The 24,660-nt window shown below is 34.3% G+C and overlaps 2 protein-coding genes across 7 annotated transcripts; one reads left to right on the forward strand and one right to left on the reverse strand.

The window, feature by feature from the left end:
* Positions 1-2,793: 2,793 nt before the first annotated feature.
* Positions 2,794-16,332, forward strand: LOC127800151 (enoyl-[acyl-carrier-protein] reductase, mitochondrial). Of its 2 annotated transcripts, none has more exons than XM_052334603.1 (10): positions 2,794-3,030; positions 3,126-3,223; positions 4,467-4,598; positions 5,126-5,269; positions 5,347-5,449; positions 7,319-7,418; positions 7,645-7,721; positions 7,803-7,881; positions 15,462-15,580; positions 16,009-16,332. In XM_052334603.1, the coding sequence occupies exons 1-10, from the start codon at positions 2,849-2,851 to the stop codon at positions 16,100-16,102; spliced, it is 1,128 nt and encodes a 375-aa protein (XP_052190563.1). In that variant the 5' UTR covers positions 2,794-2,848; the 3' UTR covers positions 16,103-16,332. The 2 variants fall into 2 exon arrangements, with proteins under 2 accessions (XP_052190563.1, XP_052190572.1); XM_052334612.1 differs by having other exon boundaries at positions 15,462-15,574.
* Positions 16,333-16,765: 433 nt separating this feature from the next.
* Positions 16,766-24,443, reverse strand: LOC127800125 (uncharacterized protein YKR070W). Of its 5 annotated transcripts, none has more exons than XR_008022727.1 (13): positions 24,237-24,443; positions 23,979-24,085; positions 23,056-23,091; positions 21,127-21,200; positions 20,890-20,930; positions 20,411-20,482; positions 20,101-20,287; positions 19,119-19,214; positions 18,945-19,012; positions 18,477-18,681; positions 18,292-18,375; positions 17,464-17,609; positions 16,766-17,352 (listed from the first exon to the last, which is right to left on the reverse strand). XR_008022727.1 is itself a non-coding variant. In XM_052334580.1 (13 exons), exons 1-13 carry the CDS (start codon positions 24,341-24,343, stop codon positions 17,345-17,347), a joined length of 1,128 nt encoding a protein of 375 aa, XP_052190540.1. In that variant the 5' UTR covers positions 24,344-24,443; the 3' UTR covers positions 16,766-17,344. The 5 variants fall into 5 exon arrangements, 4 of the variants coding, with proteins under 4 accessions (XP_052190540.1, XP_052190529.1, XP_052190547.1 ...); XM_052334580.1 differs by having other exon boundaries at positions 17,567-17,609; XM_052334569.1 differs by lacking the exon at positions 17,464-17,609 and having other exon boundaries at positions 24,237-24,441.
* Positions 24,444-24,660: the final 217 nt, after the last annotated feature.

The raw sequence follows: 24,660 nt of genomic DNA on the forward strand, positions 1-24,660 counted from the left end.
AATTTAAATCTGATTTACAGTGAAGTGAATTTGAACCTAAAAACTCAGGCCACCCACTACTCTCTACTTACCACTAAAACAAACATATAAGATAATAAATATGTAACTTTGTCTTACGGAATATATTCAATAAAATGAATTTTTAAAATACCCTTTATATAAATATATTTGGCTTCAAAATTTTTAAAAATTATATTTTACACAGATTTGAACTTGTTGCTTGTAATAAACTTATTCTTCCCACTATATCAACACTTATTTATATTTAAATCTTATCTAAAAAATAAAAATTAAATCACAACTATCATTTGTTGTCTCTACAAATCTTAATTTAAAATTTTGAATATTTTTATTTACACTAACACGAGTCATACCTCTAGTATTATAATATAAGAATTGCTATGATACCTAGAGTTGGAAAATTGGTGGGCCGACCTACCTCCTACTTAGCCCACTCATTTAGTGGATTGGGCTGAATTTGGCCCCTGGAAGAGATAGGTTGGGCTGAGCAATGGAAATAGGGGTCCGACACAGTCCTATGACCTTTAATAAATGGGCCAAGGCGGGTCAGGCCAAGCATGAACTTGCAAGCAAGGCATTTGAAGGCTTGCAATAAAGAGGAGACTTGTCGGGCCAAGCCGAAACATTTTGGTGGGTCAGGCCATGGGCCACAAAAGCATTGGCCTGGCATTACCCACATTCTTGGGATCGGCTTGACTTAGCTCGTTTGTTATAGTACTGAGCTAGGCTGGGAGGGGGGCAGACAGGGCGAGCCCATGGGCCATTCAGCCCATTTGCCAACTCTAATAATACCCAAAGGTGTAAAGGCATTTATCCTTTCTAATATTTGTATATTTACTACAATACTAATATTTTCCTAATAATAACAAAAAAATAGTTCGACTGGCAAGTCACCTTGTACAATTGTGCAGCCACCATAACCATATATGAACAAGTGAGGTACACGTTGTCACCAGTATTGAAGTGGTTAACATACAAATAGCTGGCACATCATATCAACTAATTGATACGACTTGAATAGACTAATTAATCCTTATTGTATTAGCCTTCAACAACATATTGTATTATTGTAAATATGGGTGTTTAAATATTAATTTAGATCAAAATACCAAATCAAAATAGTCGGTGATCCTCAATTCGACGTTCAGTGTATACTGATTTTCAGTACAATTATAGATTGAGGCTAAAATCGATTACATATTTTAATTTGGATTATATTTTTTAGCAATATGCAAACCTAAAAAAAAAACTTAAACTAAAGATAAACTAAATATTTTCCTGTGGTCCTATATTTATTGCCTCATCTTGGTCTTTATATATTTCTTATTTGGTGTTTATATCTGTTATTGACATTTGGGTCATGCACATATTCGATCTCCCTAATTGCTACCCCCAGCTCAATAATAGCCCAAGCCTTTGCTCGTCATCAACTTGTCTTGTCGCTTGGTCATTGTCATCGTCTTACTTTTAGTTTTGTGACAAACTTGTCGTCTCTCATTGAGGCTTACCCTTGATTTGATTCCATTCCCTTGAGTTTATTTCTCTTTGTTCGTTCAATTTGTGCATTTTCATCATTCATTGACTGTTGTCAATCATTTTTATACTCTAGTGTGTAAATCTTATCTCTTACTATATAACTTAATTAAATAACATTAGTTTATTACGTAATTTAGTTAAAATGACTCAGGTTGAATAAGATTAAATCAAATTTGGTCTTGCCTTGTGTGACTCAGGACTAGCTCATCCATTCAAGAATTTTTTCATTTTCTATTTGGATTCAAAACAATTTAACACCCTTAATTATAAATATTAAACTTAAAAGAATTGTTTTTTTTTCTTCTACATGCATTGTTCTCAAAATACGATATTTTTTATTCAAGCATAAATCCTACTTTCTCATTATTATAAATTCTACTCAATATAACCTTATGTCATGAATCTCTAATTATAAATCATCTATATACAAAATTAATTTAAAACCAAATTGAGAATAGGTCTTAAGAAGATCACGAGTTGGTGACAAAACTAGCAAGTAATAAGAAGACATATACAACAACTAGGGGAGAAGAAAGTGAATGAGGGAGAGGCTAGCAGTAAAATGATTAATTATATTAGGTTGCGTTTTTTTTATTTTTTAATTTTTAGTTTTGAGTTTTGAATTTACTTTTAGTTTTATATTTTGGTAATTTGTTTTTAAAAAAATTAAAAACGAGTTCTCTTTATCATTTTGAAAAACTATTTCTCAAAACAGAAAATTAGAAAATGCGTTTTCTTTGAAATTTTAAAAATAAATTTTTAATGATATTTTATTCGATAATTTTGATTATTCAGTAAATTAAAAATATTTAATGCTAATATATTATTAAAAAAATATATATTTTAAAATTAATAAATTTTGTAATATTTTTTCTTATAATAATAGTAAAATATAAATAAATATATTTTGAGTTTAGAGTTTGTTTTGAACAAAAACACTCAAAATAACTTTTTATTGTTTTGAGTTTTCTTTATAATTTTTGTTTATTTTCAAAAATAATTTTTTAAAAAACAACATAGAGAACGTGTTTTTATTATTTAAAAAATTAAAAATTAAAAATGACTTAAAAACAACAAAGAGAACGCAGCTTTAGTTTCTTACGATGAGGGTGGTCTTTGCTATTTTTAAAACATAAAGGATATTCTCTATAATTTTGCTAAACTTCAGGGTGTTATTCGCAATATACACTTTTATTATTATTATTATTATTATTATTGTGCTTGCCGATGTATGTATCCGGAAACTTCAGTCGGTTCCTCTCTTCCTCTATCTCGCCGATTGGAGAGAGTAATGGCGTCGGTGAGGCTATTCGCCATAAAAGCACTCCAGGGATCGCCATCGATTTGCAACCAATCAGAGTGTCTTCTCCATCGAACTCAAGCATTCGCCGTCCGAGCTATCTCCACCGTCACATCGCCGACGTCCACGGCCGTCGTCTACGACCAGCATGGACCTCCGGAAGCCGTCACGAAGTTTAGATCTTAGTCTCTCATACGTTTGGCTCTCCTCAAGTTACTCTCTAATTTCCGTTGAGTTTCATTTTTGTCTCTATGTAAAACTTGCGCAGAGTTGTTGACATTCCACCGGTAGAGCTCAGAGAGACCGACGTGTGCGTAAAAATGCTCGCCGCTCCGATTAATCCTTCTGATATCAACAGGATCGAAGGTCTTCTTGCTTCCTAACCTAACCTAACCTATTTAATGTTAGACGCAGTGACTGTTCATTTATGTGCAGGTTATGGTTTGCTACTTTGTTACAGAGATAAGCATATCAAAAATTGAATTTGCTTGATTTTGTAATCAAGTAATCTTACTTTCATTTTCATTGTTTAAGCCTTAATTTTTTAACACATCCATTAATTATTAATCATAAGTTAAAAATTCTAGTACATAAAATTTTTGCCATCAAATTTTTGTGTGGAAAATATCATAGTATCAAAATTTGAACGAACCAAATTTTATACAAGCAAAAATTAAGCATGAAAATTTTATGCAAGCAAATTTGTTGCTTTAAGTTTGTGTAAATGTTTATTGACAAGCCAAATTTGTACAAGCAAATTTTTTAAATAAAACTTTTGTATGCATGCATTTCGTTTTTTACTATAGCTTTAAAAAACTTACATAAAAAATTATAGAAGAAAATTTCTGCGAGAAATTTTGTTACTACAGTTTTATATAATTTTTTTTGGATTAATCATTTTAAAATTTTTAAACAGAAATATTTGTGCGATCAAAACTTTAATAAAGCAAATTTTGTATACAAGCAAAAATTGATGGATTTTTTAATAAAAGCTTTGAACGTGGTGGCAACTATTTACCAAGTTAATGGTTAGGACTTAATTGATGTGTTTTAAAAAGTTTTAGGACTTAATAATAAATATGAAAGAGAATTTAATAAGGCACTGAAGAAAAGTTAGGGAACTCTAAGGTGTACTTGTGCTGCGTGGTTGGGGTAACGTTTGTATTGTTTTTATGATAAATGAGGCTGAGCCAAGATCTGTTTGGTTGCTAAAGTGAATGATGAAAAGTGAGGAATTTAGGTTTCGCTTTTAAAATTTGTGAGTCATGAGAATCACTTTGGTTGATCATGAAAATGAATGAATCATTTCAGTTCAGTTTGCCATTTGTTGGAGCATCAAAGTTGAAACAAGGGAAATTATAGAAGTTACAGTTCTTATTTGCTGCCTATCTTTGTAATAAAATAAACTGGCATAACTTTACATACGTACATAGACATTGGCATACCATATGTAGAACAGTAGAAGTATAAAATTATTTAGATATACATTTATGAATGCACTTGTGTGCATGGTCTTATCAATGCATGTATCACACCTGAACACTTGACTTTTGTAGTATGAGTGCTGTGCATATTTAATTTTTAGTCTGATGTATGGCTTGATTTTCAGGTGTGTACCCTGTGAGGCCGCCAATCCCAGCAGTTGGAGGATATGAGGGAGTTGGGGAGGTACACTCTTTAGGCTCTGCTGTTAGAAATCTGTGTCCGGGTGACTGGGTGATCCCATCTCCACCTTCTTCTGGTATGCCCGTTGCTAATGTAATATTTTCCAGTTAGCCAATAATAACTTATCACTTAATTGCTTCTTTTATTTTTTCTTATTTTGCCTCTTCAAATAAATTTGCAATTAGATTTGAACTTCATGTTTTATGATGGTTATCATGATGATAACAAGGTTCAACATTTTTGTTTCAATGGAGAAAAGCAGTATTAAATTGAAAAGATCTGTAACTTCACTAGAGCATTGTCCAGGGGAAAAAAAAGGAATTCAAAATCCATAACAAAATGGCGAGGAATATCATGGAAACATGTATGCATTTGTTTGTTACAGTAGAAATTTGATTGCTGAGCTGTTAATTGTATTTGCTTCATGTTCTTCGCACCAGAGTACGACTGAGGCCCACCCTCTTAAGTCAACTCAAAGCAAAATGTATAGATATGTTTGTTCATATACGAGATAACCTCAAGAAAAAAGTTAATTTGTATCAAGGCATTCATATGCATTTGTATTGGCAATAATAAAGCATGACATACTTTTGTTCTGGTTAGGGACATGGCAAACATATGTTGTAAAAGATCAAAATGTCTGGCATAGAATTGATAAAGACACACCAATAGAGTATGCTGCCACAATTACTGTAAATCCTTTGACAGCACTACGAATGGTTGAGGACTTTGCCAACCTAAAATCAGGTTCTCTCATTTATTTGGGATTTTCTGCTTTCTATTGTTTTTTCAACACTTTCCTGAATAGTCCATGCACAAAACAGGAGATGCCATTGTTCAAAATGGGGCAACAAGCATTGTGGGCCAGTGTGTTATTCAGCTTGCTAGAGAACGAGGCATTCATAGCATCAATATTATAAGGGACAGGTGCTAATTTGCTTGTTTCTAGGCCTAGGTGTATTGTCATCCATGTTCATCAGTTTGCAATTTTGTTAGATTTAAATACACACACACACAAAATGGGAGCTTAAAGCTACCTCTTGCGTGTATGCTCATGTATGTGGTGTGTCTTGTTGGGATTTAAATTGTACTTGAAATTTAATTGATTTGCATTGTATTCGTAACTTTTAACATTATTATTTGAGTGTTCATATATTGAGTGGTGAGTATGGGAGCTTAATGCTACCTCTTGTGTTTATGCTCATGTATGTGGTGTGTCTTGTTAGGACTTAGATTGTACTTGAAATTTAATTGATTTGCATTGTATTTGTAACTTTTAACATTATTATTTGAGTGTTTGTATATTGTGTGGTTAGTATAACTCTGTAGTTATGTGGTTAGTATAACTCTGTAGTTATGTTGACCTTTTATAATGAAATTAGCCTTTGGGTTTTTATTTATTGCCTAATTACTAACTTCTCTTGCTAAAGTTTGATGTTATGATTTTAGACATTGATTAACCTATAATAATTGGTACTAACTTATCAGAATGATAAAACTCGTGATAATTGTTAGCACATCATGCAAGCCTGCTGAAATGTTAGACTTTACTTTTCTCATAATATTGGGTAAATTATATAAAATCCCCCTACACTTAGGGTCATGTGCAACTTACCCCCTGTGCTTTCGATTGCATCAAAAAACCCCTTACACTTTCAAAATGTTGCAATCAACCACAATCTCTTGTTATTTTACATAATTTTGTACAATAATCTACATACAAAATACATAATTCTACATACATAATTTCAATATATAAAAAAAATACAGAATTTTGCATTAATTAACCAGTAGATTGCACAAAATTATGTGAAATAGCAACAGATTGTGGCTGATTGCAACATCTTGAAAGTGTAAGGGGTTTTTTTGATGCAATCAAAAGCACAAAGGGAGTAAGTTGCAGATGACTCTAAGTGCAGGGGGGTTTCATATAATTTTCCCTAATATTATTAGTCTGGGTTTTAACTACTTTTGCCCTTATAAAATGTCATGAGGAGAACCTTTAGACTAAAAAACAATATACCAGCCCTTTATCACTCTGTTGGGTCAGCTACATGAATCCATTTTTCTGTTCATGAACCTTTTGATTAACACATGCTAGTTTGTTTGCTTGGATGCTTTATTTATAACCCATAATTTTTTTTCTCAAATTCTACCATGTGTCATTACATTGTGGTTCCATCACTTGTCTGCAAAGCAATCTTGTCATCATTGTGTAATGTAAGAGTTTTTCTTTACTTCTTCCCCTGTACTTGTATATCGATCAGGTTTGCATTTTCTTTCATGGTGATGTATCATCAATCCTGGTTCGCTAGATTCCTAGTGAACCTTCATTTATTTATTTCTCAGTTTATAAGTTGAAAACTAATGACCACCTAAATGGTTATCGTTGTCTTGGTGAGGTGGCATGTGGATACCCATCAAATCAAATATACTTTTTGTAACTGAACTTGGAACTATGTTATTATACACCTATACTGAAAATAGGAAGATGTAACTCCTTTTCTTTTTTTTTTGGTTTTAATTTCTTCAAAGGAATGGAGGTTAGTCGATTAGGTAACTTCTTTTTTACGATAGCTATTATACAAACAAAAAATTAGTAATCAAATACATATATTCCTTATGTTGGCTTGCGAACAAGTATTCTATATATTTTGCATCCCATAGAAGGCATGTTGAACTATATTGTCCTAACAGACTGGAAATCCACAATTAATTGTACACTTGGATCAGTTTTCAGCAGGCAAAATAATAAAAGCTGTCACAACCCTTGTTATGACGTTTATATTGTTGCAGGGCTGGATCAGATGAAGTGAAAGAAAAACTCAAGAAACTTGGTGCAGATGAAGTGTACACTGAGAGCCAACTGGAAGTGAAGAATGTCAAAGTTCTCTTGGTATCAGTTATCAACTTGCTGCAGTTAATACTCTGTGGTAGAGAGATGTTAGTTTGTCTCATTTCTATATAGTGTCATTGTGGTGCATATGTGTTCACATATATGTGTATAGTCATTTTGGTTTGCACATGTATTGTGTTTATCACTTTATCTTTCACTACTATCATTACAGTGTGTATTATCTTTCACTATCAGCTATAACTCCCATATCTTGTGAATTTGCTAGGCAAAAATCCCTGAACCTGCTCTGGGATTCAACTGTGTTGGAGGCAATGCTGCTTCCTTGGTTCTGAAATTCTTGAGGTCAGAAATCAAGCCACGCATGCCATAATTATGTTCTAATTGCAGCTATGAATGAGGACACTGATGTAGTTTTGGTTTCAGGCAGGGAGGGACTATGGTAACATATGGCGGAATGTCTAAGAAACCTATAACAGTGTCAACTTCATCCTTCATTTTCAAGGTAAATTCTGTTTGATCGGAGCAAGTTGTTGGCAGTTGTAGAAATGTGTGTAAGGTGGGACTTTCCACAAAATATAATAATTATAAAATTTTCTAACTAAAGCTCCAACCAAACAATTTCGCAAAATAAAACTCTGCTTGCCATGTCAGCTTGCCAACTTGAGGGGAAATAAATTATAACTTGAATAGAAAGTGTCATTTGACACATGAAGCTGAAACCTCCGGGCAATTTTCTGCGTAAAGGTTGAAACCACATTTGCAGTTTCTGCCTTTTCACGTTTCTAGCCAGAAACTGCCATTCTGCAGAAAATTGTCATGCGGTTTCTGCTCCACATGTAGCACTTTTTCTCTTGATTTATCATTTTGTATTTCCTAATTGTCAATCTGATGTGGTGTATAGAGTTTTATTTCAGGAAATAGTTTGATTGGAGTTTAGTTTGGAATTTTTTTATTGAAAAGTTCTATTTTTGTGAAAAAACTTGTGTTTGTGGTGCTAATGGTTTGTATAAAGGATATTCTAGTGAACTGAACTGAAGAATGAGAATACATGTTGCAATTACTAAGACAATATGAAATGACATAACATTGCATATAGAACATAATTTTTGCAAAACTCAAAAGACAATGTCTCTTCGTAGTTTATTTGTGAAGAAAGAACAAAAATGAGAAAACAAAAAAAAGACAGGATAGAATTTGGCTTTGTGAATATTTATTGAGAACCAGTTCGCAGTTTGACATTGTTACACAATTGACCCAGCCATTACATGTTTGAAATGAGAGAACATATGCATTTTGATTGGGGATGATTGTACTTACCTTCCTTGAAGTTTGGTGAAATTACAGAGTATTCCCGTGTCTTCGAAAATTACAGCAACCTCACCTAACTTTATTAAACCCATTGCAACAGTGTAGGGGAGAGACACTGGAGCTCAAAGAGGTGGCTGCCAATGGTGGCAGGGGAAGTGGAGCCTGTGGCGGCCTAGGGGGGGGAGAGAGAGAGAGCACTTGGGTTTCAGGGGAGTGGTGGTCAGAAATCGGCGGTGATGGTGGCCTGAGGCAACAGTGTAGGGGAGAGGGAGCTAAGGAAGGCAATGATGGTAGAATCAGTGGGGCATGGTGGCATTGCAGTGTGGAGGAGTGAGGGAGAGAGATATAGAGAAAGAAATATATGTATATATAGAGAGAGAGGGGACAGAAAATTGGCTGGGGTGGCATAGAGCAACCTCTTCTCTCTGCTCTCTGCAAACCCTGTTGTGCCCTGCAATGGTTGTAGGGTTTTCAGCAATGCCTGGGCAGCCGGCAGGTCTTTATATACATATATATTTGTTAATATAGAAAATACATTTAGAGAGAGAGAGAGAGAGTAGAAATAGATCAGGGGCAAAAAAGTCTATCTATCCCTTTTTTAATTGCAAGGGAGGTCTCTGTAATTTTTGAGAACACAAGGCTAGCTTGTGTGTGGGTATGTATATATATATATATATAGCATAGTTAGATAGATAGATTGCATCATGGTTCCTAAAAAATACTTGGGTGCGTTCCAGTTGTAGCCAATAGTTTTTTTTCTTTTTTTGAATGTTTAATCATGACTTTCTGAATCAGCTGGGTTAGCCCCAGTTGAGTGGATTGGAGAAAAATGATAGGTTTGGGTTTGGCTGAGGGGTGGTGTGACTTGGGGGTCTTGAGTTGCAGCTCAGATGCTGAAGCATAGGGTTTTGCTTGCAACTTGTTAGAAAAATATAATAAAATTTTTCTTCAATGTACTCATACTCTCTGGCCTTCATTCTCTGATTTAAGATTGTTAGTCAACCATAATAAAATAATTATATTGTTATCCAATCAATAATTATATTTATAATACTATAATTATTGCTCGGAAATATAATTATAATAATGATTATAATACTGAATTTAAGCCAACAATACATAAATATTGAAATTGAAATATATAATACTGTGCTAAGGAAAATAAAAGCACAACAGTATATAAAAGGATGGTAAAACCAAGGCCTGTGTATCACACAGTTCCCTTAAAACAAATTCACTGCCTGACCAAAAGTGCTAGAGGCTAATTGGCGTGTGTTTCCTAGGGTACAACAGTTTACAAAATTAGAAGTTAGCACAAACTTTAGAGCCTAACAACGAACTGGAATACTAGTTGAACACTATTAAAACTGGAAGAGTATGAGAATTTTTAGAAAATAATTATGCTGTGAATTCTATCATTTTTTTTCAATGAAGTAAGCCCTCTATTTATAGAGGAAGAAGAGAAGAGAAAGAAGGAAGGAAGAAGAAAAGAAGACGATGGATGAAGGGAGGGGGCAGCTGTGACTGCTCTCTTTTCTTAAAAAAATATAATATAATATTTATGTAATATTATATCTTTATATATATAATATAATATATATAATGAAATAAGCAACTGTTCATGCACATGGTGTACCTGTACAGTAACTGCATTATTGAAATTTAATCAGATGCCTTGCACAGTGCGAGCATAGGGCACCCTCATAATTTAATGAATAGTACACCCCTTGTATTTTTTCCTTCTTTTACTTATAAATTATATATTAGATTACACAGGTCTCCAAAACAAATTTTCAATCAATTTTTCATTCATTCATTTATTAATTTGGACATATGAATATACCAAAATTTTCCAACAATCCCCCACATGAATGAAAATTGATGGAGAAAACATTTTTGGCTCGGTGATAGTGTTCATTGGTTGACACCTGCATATGATAGGTAGGTGTTACCCCTTGAATCTTCCCTTGTGAAGATATATTTACTTTACTAACTTTCATGTTATTTATGTAAATGATGACATATCTCACACAATAATCCTCCTACCATTGTTCAGTTTTCATGATTATGTTCGTTTTGGCTATGAACATCATCTTGGTTTTGCAAGAGTTTGTTCGTTTTGGCTATGAACATCATCTTGGTTTTGCAAGAGTTTTTAAAGAATTGAGCTTTATGCAATTCTCTTTTGAAGTGGCCCCACTTCTCTCTCACATAAGTGATTTCTTAATTCAGAGTAACCTCTTACTCCACTCAGAATTTCTGAGTTTAAGAATCATTAAAGCGAATATCGCTATCCTTTCTCCCACAAGTATCGCTGTTTCATTATAGGAATTGACAAGATGGTAAAACCCCCCATAGTGACCTAATAAAGTTTTTACGATTAGGTTGTCTTTTTGAACCTACATCTTGGGATCTCCAGTCAACTAGGTTAGGTTCCCATTGTATCTACTTATTCTTTCACGAGATTTAGTCCCATTCCCTTGATGACTTTTTCAACTAACTCTCTATTTAACCCTTTGGTTAGCGGATCTACGATATTAACTTTTAACTTCACATAATCAATAGAGATAATTTCAGTTGAGAGTAATTGTCTAATGGTATTATTTGTACGATGTATATGTCTAGACTTACCATTATACATGTTAATTTGTGCCCTTCCAATTGCAAATTGACTATCACAATGTATACATATTAGAGGCACAAGTTTATGCCACATTGGAATATCCTCTAAGAAATGGCGTAGCCATTTTGCCTTTTTGCCACATTTGTCTAAGGCAATAAACTCAGATTCCATTGTAGATTTGGCTATAACAGTTTGTTTAGAGGATTTCTAGGCGTGAATACGTATCCACTTGTAGACTTGGAGTCTTTTATATTAGATATTTAATTCGCATTACTATATCCTTCTAGGACAGTTGGGTATTTGGTGTAGTGCAGCCCATAGTTACGAGTATAACGTAAGTAGCTAAGTACTCTTACTATTGCTTTCCAATTGTTAGCATCGGGATTGCTCGTATATCGACTCAGTCTACTGATTGCATAAGTAATATCTGGTTTAGTGTAGCTTATTAAATACATTAGACTTCCAATTACTTTGGAGCAAGGGCGAAGCCAGGATTTTGGTTCAGTGGGGGCAAACTTAAATACAAAAAATATAATTTTAAAAATAAGATAAATTTTTTTACAATTGTTTCTTATAGCTTTTCATATTAGAAATTGCAATTATTCAATAAAGTTACATTGATTATTTGAATCTTTAGACTCATCATGACCATGAAAGGCTAGTTCTTGTCGTAGAAGAAGTCGAACACAATCAATTGATACATTTAGACGAATTTGAAAATCACACAGTGTTTGTTCTAACTGTCCGAAAAAAACTATCTCAATATTTTACTCTTAATTCATTAAGGTTTCACAGTTGTTTCGAGATTAATTATGTGCACTTTTAGCATCTCCAACATGAACTTAAAGTTTTTCTTTTTTTTAAAAAAAATTACTGAACCCTTTTTTCATGAAAGAATCACCATTTCCTTATTTCCCATTATTTGTTTTAAAAAGATAATAGTATAAGCAAAATGCTACATCTTTACTTATACTATATTCCAACCAATCACCAAATTCATTGAACCTAGGTGGAATGAATCGTCTTGATTTTGAGGCTGACACAGATCTCTTTGCAAGTAAGCTCTTCTAATTTGATCTTGAAAATTAACATTATAATCCATTATTGTAGTTCTTATCCCAAAATCTATGAATTTGTGCAATATCAATTTGCTCAATACTTTCTTTATTAATTTATTTATTTTCTTCAATATAAATTTCCTTCATACTTTTTCTTTGCTTCACAATTTTCTTTAATACTTAGTTTTATTTACATCATCATTGTAAAAAAATAAAATTATGAGCAAATTGTAAAAAAATGTTGTGATGGTTACTACTGGGCCATTATATACTTGCTTTCTTCAATACTTATTTTTTTTATTTCTAGTAGTAAAATATAATATAATATTTTTATTTTTAATAGTAAATTATTGTAAAAAAAAAAAATAAAAAAAAAATCTGGCCCAGTGCCCCCACTGGGCCATAGGTGGCTCCGCCCCTACTTTGGAGTACTTTACTTGAGAAATAATCTCACATCTATACTTGGATAGATGGAGACTAATATCAAATATTGTTCTAGCCACACCATAATCATTCTTGTTGAATTTCTTCAGAATTTTGTCCATGTAATGTGACAGACTTAAGATGAGACCATCTAATACTCTTGTGATTTTAACCTCTAAAATCACATCTATAAGTCCTAGGATCCTTCATATCAAACTTTGAATTCAACATATTTTTGGTAGATTTAACCATCCTGACATCATTACCAACAATGAGTATATCATCCACGTAAAGACACAAAATGACATAGCCATTTCTCATACCATTGCTTTGGAGATTTTACCAATTTACAAACTTTCTTTTCTTGTCCTGGAACTCTCGGGTTTTTACATATAGATTTCTACATCCAAATCTCCAAAGCACCCCGAAAGATTCTAAGTATCCTCTAGGTATGACTCAGAACGATCCTAATGGCAATAAAGTTAGAACTTCTTGTAAGCCATTAGGGCTCTCGATTACCGTGCATAATAGTCCCTCTACTGCTGACATCTCGATCGAGTGAGGGCTATGGACTGATTAAACTCATAGGACTTGGTGACTATGCCAAATCTAGTTTAGGGTGATCGAAATAACATATCGAAACTGTTTTCGACATCGAAAACTTCTTTCCAATCATACGTGCCTTGGCTAAAGACTCCCATATTCACCAATCGACTCAAAATGCATAGAATGTTCACCTCTATCCAATAAAAGGACAGTGGATCCCAGTAGAGAACATTTGTCTCCATACACCATTGCACAAAGACCACATAGAGAGCATCCACACCTCTTACATTGGATGGTTCCGCTCAATGACAAATTTTGTTAGACACTCTCACACTCTTAAATGTTTGTAGGATGGTCTCATACCTTTCCGGAGTTTATAGGGAGTCTTTTCCACTTTTTCTCGGGATATCTTATTTAAAAGATATATAGTTGCTTGACAAAATAGCTTCACCCCACATGTTATGAGACAATCCAAAACTTATTAATATCACATTCATGATTTTTTTCAATGTGAGATTTTTGCATTTGGCAACACTGTTTGATTGAGGGGAATAAGGCGTTGTGACTTCATGTAAGATTACTTGGAAGTTCTTGCACTTGACTGACCACAGTCTTGGAATCCGCAATTTTAAAAGCGAGGAATCGACCAACCATGAACTTTTTGGTTCCAGCATTTTCAGATTTGTATTTCTAGTCTAAAGGTTCCCATAGCTCCTTGGCAGTTTTTATTATAATGTATACGTTGTACAATGAATCATGCAGACTATTTAAAACATAGTTTTTGCATAAGAAATCATAATGCATCCATGTATCAACTACATTGATTATTAGTATATCTGTTTCATCCTCCTTTAATTTAGGAGCATCCTTAGTCAAGTATCTCACAAGATTCAAGATAGTGAGGTAAAACATCTTTTGCTGCCACTGCCATGGTCCACAGGCATAGTAACGGGCATCTGGACCGTAGAGATAGATCGTTGTGCCATGTTATTAGAGGTTCCATCATTCATAGGAGTAGTTATTTTAAAACAAAATTTATCTGTGAGAAATCTATTTTAAGATTGTTAGAAAAATATAATAAATTTTTTCTTCAACTTACTTGTACTCTTTGCCCTTCATTCTCTGATTTAAGATTGTTAGCCAACCATAATAAAATAATTATGTTGTCATCCAATCAATAATTATATTTATAATATTATAATTATTGTTGGAAAATATAATTATAATAATGATTATAATACTAAATTTAAAGTAGCAGTACAAAAATATTGAAATAATACAATACTGCGCTAGGGAAAATAAAAATATAACAGTATATAAAGAGATGGTAAAATTGAGGCCTGTGTAGCTCACAGTTCCTTTAAAACAAATTTGCCGCCTCTTGAAAATGCTAGAAGCTAATTGGCGTGTGTTTCACAGGGTATAACGGTTTATGAACTTAGAAGTTAGCACAAACTTTAGAGCCTAATAACGAATTGGAACACTAGTTAAAAACTATTAAAATTGAAAAAGTATGAGAGTTTTAGAAAATAATTTTGTGATGAATTTTGTTGTTTTTTTTCAATGAAGTAAGTCCTCTATTTATAGAGGAGGAAAGAGGAAGAAGAAAAGAAGACTGCAGAAGAAGGGATGGGGCGGCTGTGGCTGCTCTCATTTCTTAAAAAAATATATAATATAATATTTATATAATATTATATTTTTATATATATATAATGAAATAAGCAGCCGCTCATGCGCATAGTGTACTTGCATAGTAATTGTATTATCGAAATTCAATCAGCCACCTTGCACAGTGCTATATCAAAGATCCCTTTGTGTATAGGTTGGTATACATGAGTATCCTAGTAATTTTTAGGAGCATAAGCACAAACACAATATCATCAATCATGGCCTAAGCCTTTGTTAGCCTCTTCTCTCAACACACACTTTTACAGGTAGTTGGAATAAGTTCTGTGCTCTCAAGAGATGCTTATAGAGATAGTTGGAATAATTTTTCATATGCAGATGAGAGGGTAGTTTGTTTGCTAAACCTAATCCTCAGGTCTGTTGTGTGCGATTTCCTTTTTGAACTTGGTATATATTTCCTTAACCAGCCAACCATTTTTCACATATTTATATTTCCAGGATGTTGCATTGAGGGGATTCTGGCTGCAGAAATGGATGAGTTCTGACAAAGCACAGGAGTGCAGAAAAATGATTGATTACCTCTTAAGCTTAGTACGAGAGGGGAAATTGACGTACGAGTATGTTCATGTTTCTTTTTTCTTGCTTTTCCTTATTTGTTTTAGAGACCGTGAAGGATAGGCCCGTGATACTTGCATTCTGAGATTTCTTGCCCAAATGCCAAAACCAGGACCACTAGCTTGAACTACGTGGCAAGGATCCTGCATTCTAAATATTTTTTTTGGGGGGGGGAGGGGGGGGGGGGGGGGGGGGGGGGGGAACAAATATTGCATGCTTAGTCCTTAAGTTTATCACCATTGCCGTTTGACGAATATTTTTAAGTTTCAAGCACCATGCATTGGCTGACTTTTGGTGGATTAGTTTTACAAGAAAAGGGGCACAACTACCGTGACCAAATTATTGTTTGTTTATGCTTGCATTATGCATCAAACTGTAAAGGGCACTGAAAGGGAAGTATTATTTGTGGATATTGTTTATCATTTTGCAGGACGGAGCTGGTTCCGTTCAGTGCTTTCCACACCGCATTGGATAAGGCACTTGGGAAATTTGGGAGCCAACCCAAACAAGTGATCAAGTTTTAACCGCGACATGGAACATAGCCAAATTGTTGCCACTTTTAAGAACACTGGTGTGTTTGGTATTTCTCCAGGACTTCGTTCAGGAACTGCCTTTGTAAGTCGCATTCGTATTTCGTAATTAGTCTAGAGGACTTCTGTGTTGCATATCGTTTGTAATTTGATTTTTTTCCCCAAAATGACGACTATTTTTTTAAATTACGAAAATAATACTTAAATTTAAAATATTTACGAGATTTCTTTTTTCCCTGCCACCTCATTCTCCATGCTGGTGCAGCATGGTAGTTTTGCCCTGCTACAAAACCGCTGGTTGACTGGAAAAAGAAAAAAACCACCTCATTCTCCGTGAGTGCGATTTTGTTCACCCCTTTAACGTGGGTGAACATCACCCTCACAAAAATTGTGAAGGTGGAAAAGCAACGGAATGACAATCAATTAATTCATGCTGTTATGTTCACCCCGTTAAAGGGTGAACAAAATTGCACTCCATGCTTGTTCAGCATGGTAGTTTTGCCCCGCTACAAAACCGCTGGTTGACTGGAAAAAGAAAAAAAAATCACATAATCAAAATAAAGCATACTACATCGTCTATTATATCTGTGCACAAATCTTGTAATTAACATGCCCACCGTCCACGTGTAAAGTGCAACTACGTGTTTACAAATCAAATATCCAATATACATCATAACTTCACAAGCACCAAAGAAATAAAATCCACATGTCAGACATGAATATAAAATGTACATAAAAGTCACGTGTCCATAAAGCAAATAGTCAACTAACATACATTAAATATTTAAACAACCACCACCTAAGACATCAACATCTAAGAACTAAAAAATGAAGGTGTGTTGCTTCTAGTTGCCCGGGGGGAAGGTGGATGGTTGGACACCTCCATTTTGGGTTCCTGGATATTATTGTCTAGCATACAGATATTGGATGTATGTGAATATTTCTTTTATGGATATATGTCTTTGATTTGCAGATCCAATCTCTTTGGTGGATATGGACGGGTTGTGATGTTGGTTAGATGTTTGATTTAAGAACTGTGCGGGTATCTTGGTTACAAGATTTGTGCACAGGTTTGTATCAGATAATGCAGTAGAATCTGTGGACGTGGTTTTATGTTTGGCAAAGAGCAAAGAAGCTTTTGTTGAACTGGCAAAATGATGTTGCTTTGGTAAATATCTAGGAACTCACAGGATGCCCTCCTTCCTCAAGATATAATCCACGGCCTCCTCAACGGTGTCAACCACCTGCGGGGAAGTGTCAGTAAAAAATGTGCTCAGAAATTCTGAAAAGGTACATGCTATAAAAGAAAAGATATCAGATCAATGAAGCCATAGAACAAGAAAGATGGATTTAACTTGAGCTAGGCAACTAGGTTGGGTATAAGAGCTCAATTAAGCACGTCTTAAGATCAACATTTCGTTTCCTTTCCCATTCAAATCTTTCACTGTCAAAACTTACAATTTCTTGCTTTCAGCCCTCTCCTAAAGCCCCTCCCCAAACCCTGAAAACAGAGCGAATAAGAATAAAGAGAAATTATAATGAAATTGGAAATTTTTGATAAATTGTTTTTCAGTTAGTTTTTCAAAAAAGAAAATAAGGTAAAAATTATGCCAGAAAATGAAGAATATAATGGCCATGTGTGCATGTTGTATATACTAGTTTCATAATATTAACTAAAACACAACCACATCAATTATTTTTTCATTTACTATTATCTCATCAATTTTTTTTTTATATAAAGATAGTATTAAAATTTTATCTCATAATTTTCACTGGAGAATTGAGTTAGAAAAGGCATTTTTGGTGTAAGGTTTTGTCACATTGTTTATTTGTATGAATTTTGTGTCAATGTAACTTTTAGAAGCCAATTGATACTGTAAATCTACTCTTAACTTGATGATGTTGATTATGAAAAAAATTAATAAATTTTGTCAGGACGACTTTTTTTTAAGTATAATAAGAAATGTACACAATAAGAGGTATGAGAAAAATTTGAACTCGTGACCTCATACTTAATACTTACCATGAGGTCTGTCCTTGGAGACTCAAAATGACGTATAAAAGACAATATTTGCTCCACTTGCCAAAAGGATAGGCTTTCGAGGGGTCTTTTTCAGGATTATTTATGTGAAATGGAATTAGTTATGCACATGTACCTATTATCCAAGGATCGATTCACCTACCAGATCTGCTGGATGCTCTGCATGATTTCCCTTTCCTCTGAAAACCCCCGTCCTTGTCAGAATGGAAAACCAAGGATGTCCGGCCTGAAATCCAAGTAATAAAAACTTAGTTTCATAGTCTTTCAGTTTCTTTTCAATGTAAAAAGATGCATTTAACAACAAATCATTCTTCTAGGGAAATCTACCTGTCTTGCACCTTTAATGTCCACAGAAGGATTATCTCCTATCATGTAGAGGGTTTTGAAAACATGGCTTTCTCCGATCACGTGATTCACTGTCTGACAGTCACGACTCAGAGCAAGCACTTCTGCTATTACAGTTTCAGCATTCCTGAATACAAGTGGATTTGGCTTCCCAAAAGTTGTGTACTCCAGAGGATTATGGTGAATGCTACATGGCAAAGCAGGAGATGAGGATAAATCAAGCATTAATTGCATAACTGGTTTCCATTTTTCTCTGGGTTAAGTATCAACATTTGTTTCATTTCTCATGCCTGCATGGCCTACAACTAGGAAATCACTCTGGAGGGATGGTGATAAGGTCATTTTTTTGTCATTTCATATTTTTTTAACATAGCAATCTCAATTCATACCATGTAAATTTATCAGGTATTATTATACCGAAATCTGGTTGAAAATATTGTCGTAGTTTACCTGTTGAAGATGGACTCTAATGCAATTCGGAAAGCACCCATACCAAAACGTTCACTTGGAAACACAGCCTACCTATTGCTGTTCCCCATCAGTATATAATAACCAAACTTTACGAGAAATTGCCTTCAAACAAAAAAACTGATGTAATCCCTGATGTTAACATTTATAACTAACCTGATATGCAAGGTCATCGTGTGCAAAATACAGAGGTGGTTGATGAGCAATTTCCCTTCCAGGAAGACCTCCTGTTCTTAATATGTCACATAGAACCTAAAACCATCATCAGTCAGCTTATGTCAAAGATCCGTACAAGAAACTTGAAAATTGAGATAATCAACAGAAAACCGGAATCAGTAAGTAATCAGTTAATAGGACAGACTGGCGGTAATTACTATATGAATAACATAGCTCATAGGGAAATACATAAAACAGTTCACGAGACTGATGTCATAGCTTCTCATACTGTCCCACTTCTGATATGCAGTATCTGTGAAAAAAAATCTAGGTTATGAAAGAAGCTTCATGGGAGAGGGAAATCATGCATCCTCATGTAACTAAATTGAAAGCAAGGGTAATAGTAAAAAGCACACACCAGATTTGTCATGTTTTCCAAGAGCTTAATTTGACCCTCCCATCCAATCCATTCTAGTTTCAACCAGTCAGATCTGTATGCTTACTTCAAGACAAGACTTGGTTGGAAAAGAATTTGAGAATTTTTATGAACCTAAGACTACACTTAAAATTAACTTGTTACCATTAACTGGCGGAGACAGTTGGCATTTGGGGGGCAGGAGGAGGTGTTCCAGCGTTTTTTCCTACTTTGGTTAACCTCAGGAGTTCTTAGGAATCAGGACACGTGATGTAATTTTGGATATAGCATAGTGTATTGCATTTGTAGACATACATATCTCTTCATCATCTATCTCAGGAAAAATGGCCTTTTATATTGGTTTAAGTTCTGTTTGGCTTTTCATACATTTTAAATAAACGGAAGCACAAACTGTTTCAGCCAAAAAGGAAAAAAAGAAAAGAAAAGAAAAGTTCCCAGTGTCCTCATAATGTTTTTCAATCATTTAACTTGAGTCATACATAATGAAGTAAATAAACTTGAAAGCATAGCCTGAGGTCTAGATGATTATAGATTTAAGGGAAAAACCTGAATATCCCTGCTCCAATCAACAGAATCACTCACAATGAATGCTGCCTGCACCCTCTGTGAGCAAACATTGCTTCTAATGGTGCTGTTGTGTTTAAGAACATGTGAGGTTGTCCACTTCTTATATGGTGCTAGGGGATCAATATTGTCAAAGCAAAATGCATACTCATCTATAGAGAGTACATTTCTGAAAATGACATCAATAACAAGCAAATAAGAGAAACCAAAAGCACAAATGGACAGTGTAAAGGAGTTCATTCAAGTGAATGGATAAATAAACAAAACTAGCATGATGAAGTCAAAGCCTTACTTGAAATCATATTCATACATCACCTCAGCAGGTTCTCCTTTTCCCACAGCAATAATAAGGTCATTTTCAAATCTGTAGAAAAAGGTTGTAACTGACTGCATTTGCAAGTATATATTTATGTTTACAATCAAACAGATTGAAATATCTTTCTGATTGGAACTTTCTTTTTATAGAAAGTCAACTGTCATCCCTTTTTTTATTATGATAAATACCATGTCATGGATCAAGAGCTTGCCATCCAACTCAAAAAAAATTACACTGTTATGTGGTGCTGCCTACACTTTTGTATGGCCCAATGTCGACTCTTTCTTAACTCATGTGGGATCTATGACACCCTAGATAATTTTAAGACTAAGTGCATCTGCATATGCCCTTGCTAGCTCAAGTTAATACAATAATTTCTTGGATCATAAGAAACACTTTTTATCTGGACAATTAATCAGACCTGTCATGGATATTAGATCAGTTTAAAAACACACCTCTTCAGCAGCTGCTTGAAAGGAGTATGTCCTTGTAAAACCTGCACCCAGATATTCAGTCAAAAGGGAAAACAAAACTAAACATCCAATGCGCTCAAGGCTTTCATTTTACAAATTTTGGCAGAGGATGATATTTAAAAACAAATTGCAATATTCATAAGCACATTGATAGACAAAACAGAAAAATAAAAGACTTGTAGAAGCAGCAAATCAAGTTTAAAGAACTGATAACTGCACCTGTGCAGGTAATATATTGATACCCAACATTTTGCTCAACTCAAACGCTCTCTTAGATTCAGGGACTCCACCTCCTAATGAACTTAAGGAAAAAAGAAGCTCAAAAAAATAAGTAAATGAAAACATAATGACTTGAAAAAATAAAATAAATAAAAAACCATAAGAACGAAGATGTCAGTTGTGCCAATGTACTACATAAAATGCATATGCCAATAACCATATAGTTCCAAAAGACAACAATTCGCTAGAAAATTCAATATGCAGAAATAGGTCTTAGAAATGGTAAAGTTCCAAGATAATGAGTGTGATAATATAACTTATTTTAATTTGTGCCAAAATAGTGCACTTCAACAGACTCCCCACCTGCCATCTTTCAAAATGTTATAGCAACATTTTTGAAACCAGTTTGTCACATGCCAGGAATGGAATTCTCAGGCCTATGGGCATTTAGAATCCCGATATTAACTAGTGCTTTTCAATATTTGGACTGGATCACTCAATCCTATGGACATCATTAGAATCCTGATATTGCAGGGGTTACACAATTGAGGACTGCACTAAACCAATCTGAGTAAATAGGAAAGCCTCAAAGGGCCAGTCTCTGAAACCACGCTGTAAAATGTGAATGAGCTGCTAGCAGCTAGCTTCAAAATACAGCAAAATAATCAAATATTTAGAATTACTGTTACTCAGATTACAATGAGAAAACAGCTCGTTCATAGGTCTTTCTTTCAGAGTGCTCATTACAAAATGTGCCATTCAGTTTTGATGATTGGAGTCATTCAGAGTAAATAATCTGCAAATGCTCCTACTATAAAGACTTGTGCCAAAACTTTAAGAATTATTGTGATTTCAAGTGGATTCAGTCATAGAGTGGTTAGTTTCTTCTCTTTCTTTTTCCCTTCCTCAAGGAACTGCAGTAAAAAACTGAATAATTGCTTCAGAATGTACATTATATGGAAATTCAATTTTAATTTTTAAGCCAACAAAACAATTGCCCACAACCAAAAGGAGCTACAAGAGAAATTCATATAACCAAAAACAAGACATAAACTTACATAGCCAACAAGTTTTACAGGTTCTTGTTGAGAAGACTAGTATAACTCAAGGAAGATCTGGTGACTAAGGGACAAAAAGTTGCTCAAAAGTTACCCCTCTGACCTCCACTTCAGTATTTATGCAGAAGGTTAGAGGTGAGCAAGTAGAGGATGCCTTCAAGGAATTATGTCAAGTGCTGGGCAACCCAAGGAACAATTATAGCCAAAAAGAGAAAGTTATAAACTTAATATAGAGAGACTTGGCAACAGGTAAAGTTTGAGTTAACAAACGAGTAAAGTGAGGGCTTCAACGCTATTCTGAACTTCTGTTACTGCAGGTTTCGAAGACTCTTATTTATAATGGAGAGATTGGACCAAAAAAACAACACTCAAGTGGCATGGTCATCATGGCTTGCCACTTCACCAGTAGCAGTAAACTTGATGTCGTGGTGCTGTAGTGACACCATTGTGTTTGGACACAAGAAGATGAGTATGGGATGGACCACTTTATGCTAGGAATTATCGCAATGACAATAAAGAAATCTTTCTCTTACTAGATCTGTATGTATTAACTGAAAGACAGCATAAAACATGCTGTTTGTATTTTTCATGGAGAGTTGGACAGGAGTTGTGTTAATTTTTAGCTCACGAGCAGTTGTATTTTTTTAAGTCCTTGCTTTATAAGAATTAGAAAGTAACCATATGTAGTTCATCCAGTCCCTTTCCCTACAGGACATAGTGAAAAGTTTAACAGTAGCATGTTTGATACAGTTTTTCTGCTAATCATAAGATATAACATGAATCAATAAGCAAAAGCTGCAAAAACTGTCCTACACAAATTAATGCCACCGATATATTTCTATAGACCAGAAAGATAATACAAGTAGCTCACCGTTTGTCAAGAAAACATAGGGGACTTTCAAAGTGCCTGTCAAAACAAGAAGTTCACAGTTAAAAAAGATATATAACCATTAACATCCTGATAGGCGTCTGTTGACAAATTGACAAGAGTATTAAACCATGATCAACATACACAAAATTTGCCAAGCAAATTAGCAATGTAAGAAAGAAAAAAATATCTACAATTTAGCATCACAATGTTCTAATGCCTATATACATATGGATGTGATTTCAATATTACAATCTGATTAATATGGAAGCACCTATAAAACATGCTGTCTAAACTGGACAAGTAGACAAAAATATTCTTCGAACATCAACTACTTCACTGTTTTACATCATGCAATTATTGAATATAATATACAGTAAATTTTCCAATTTTTTTATATTCTATTTGCTTGCTGCAAAATGGTAAAAAGAAACAGTTATAACCACACAAACATTAGAAACTGAAGAAACAGTAATAATTACACATTTTCAAGGTAACTGGCACGGAATTGCAAAGGTATCAAGCTCAAAGTTCCTTTTCATTGTTTTTTGACAGCCGCTATCGAGTTCAAAATTCTTTACTGGTCCCTCCAGTTTTTTCACGAATTGGTCGAAGGATAATCTATTCGGCCTTAAAATCAACTATTTCCACAAAATTAAAAATTATTTATTTAAACTCGGTTAAAAAAATTTCTTATACTGCACTTGCTCGCTGGGAACATTAGAAAAATAATGAACAGTAATAATCTGATTTATTGTGGCAGCTGACAATCACAAACAGTTATCATGGACTCCTCGTTTTTCCTCAGGAACCAAACAGATGAAATTTGCATTAAAATGGGCAAAATTTAATGAAACTCATTAGCAGTGAATAAAGTATATCTGTTTGTCAACATGATTAACTAACTGGTTAGGTGTAAAACATACGGAGTGAATCGTCATATAATCGTCTGAGAGCACTTGGAGAGCCTCCGATGGGAATGTTGCCGCGAAGAATTACGCCGTCGATGTCGAATGCAATACCGAACGATGGCCTGAACAATCAGCACAGAAAAGAAATAATAAAATCAAATCAATTAAATGAAACAAATGAAAGCACACGAGGATGACATAACCACTGCGTAAATTTTCGAAGGAAGATAATGGCGACAAGTGAATCTTGGAAAGAGGACGAACCGAACTCACCGGTCTGAGAGCGATTGAACCTGCGAGAAGGATCGCGAGGGAAGTAGCAGAGATGATTTCCGTCGGCTCTGAGACGTCGCTTTGGCAAGGATCTGAGAAAATCTCATATTTTCTCTCCTCCTCCTGCTTCGCGTCTTTCGATCTTGAGATGAATGTTCCAAAGTAGGCTCAACTCAACGGTATCTCTGCTCTTAATTCTGGAAAGAAGCCTGTGTACTTTAAATAAAAATAATAAATAAAGAAGGAAACTAGGGTTTAGGCCGGTATGCGGATAATCGGTTGGAAATAACAATTTTATATCTGTATGACTTTTTATATTTAGGGCAAATTATAAATATTATTTACAAGTTTTAACGAAATTGCAGAAGATATTTTTAATATTTTTAGAACAACAAAAATTATTCCTTGATAGTTTTACGTTAAA

This window comes from Diospyros lotus, chromosome 1, assembly GCF_014633365.1.
Source record: "Diospyros lotus cultivar Yz01 chromosome 1, ASM1463336v1, whole genome shotgun sequence".
NCBI lineage: Eukaryota > Viridiplantae > Streptophyta > Magnoliopsida > Ericales > Ebenaceae > Diospyros > Diospyros lotus.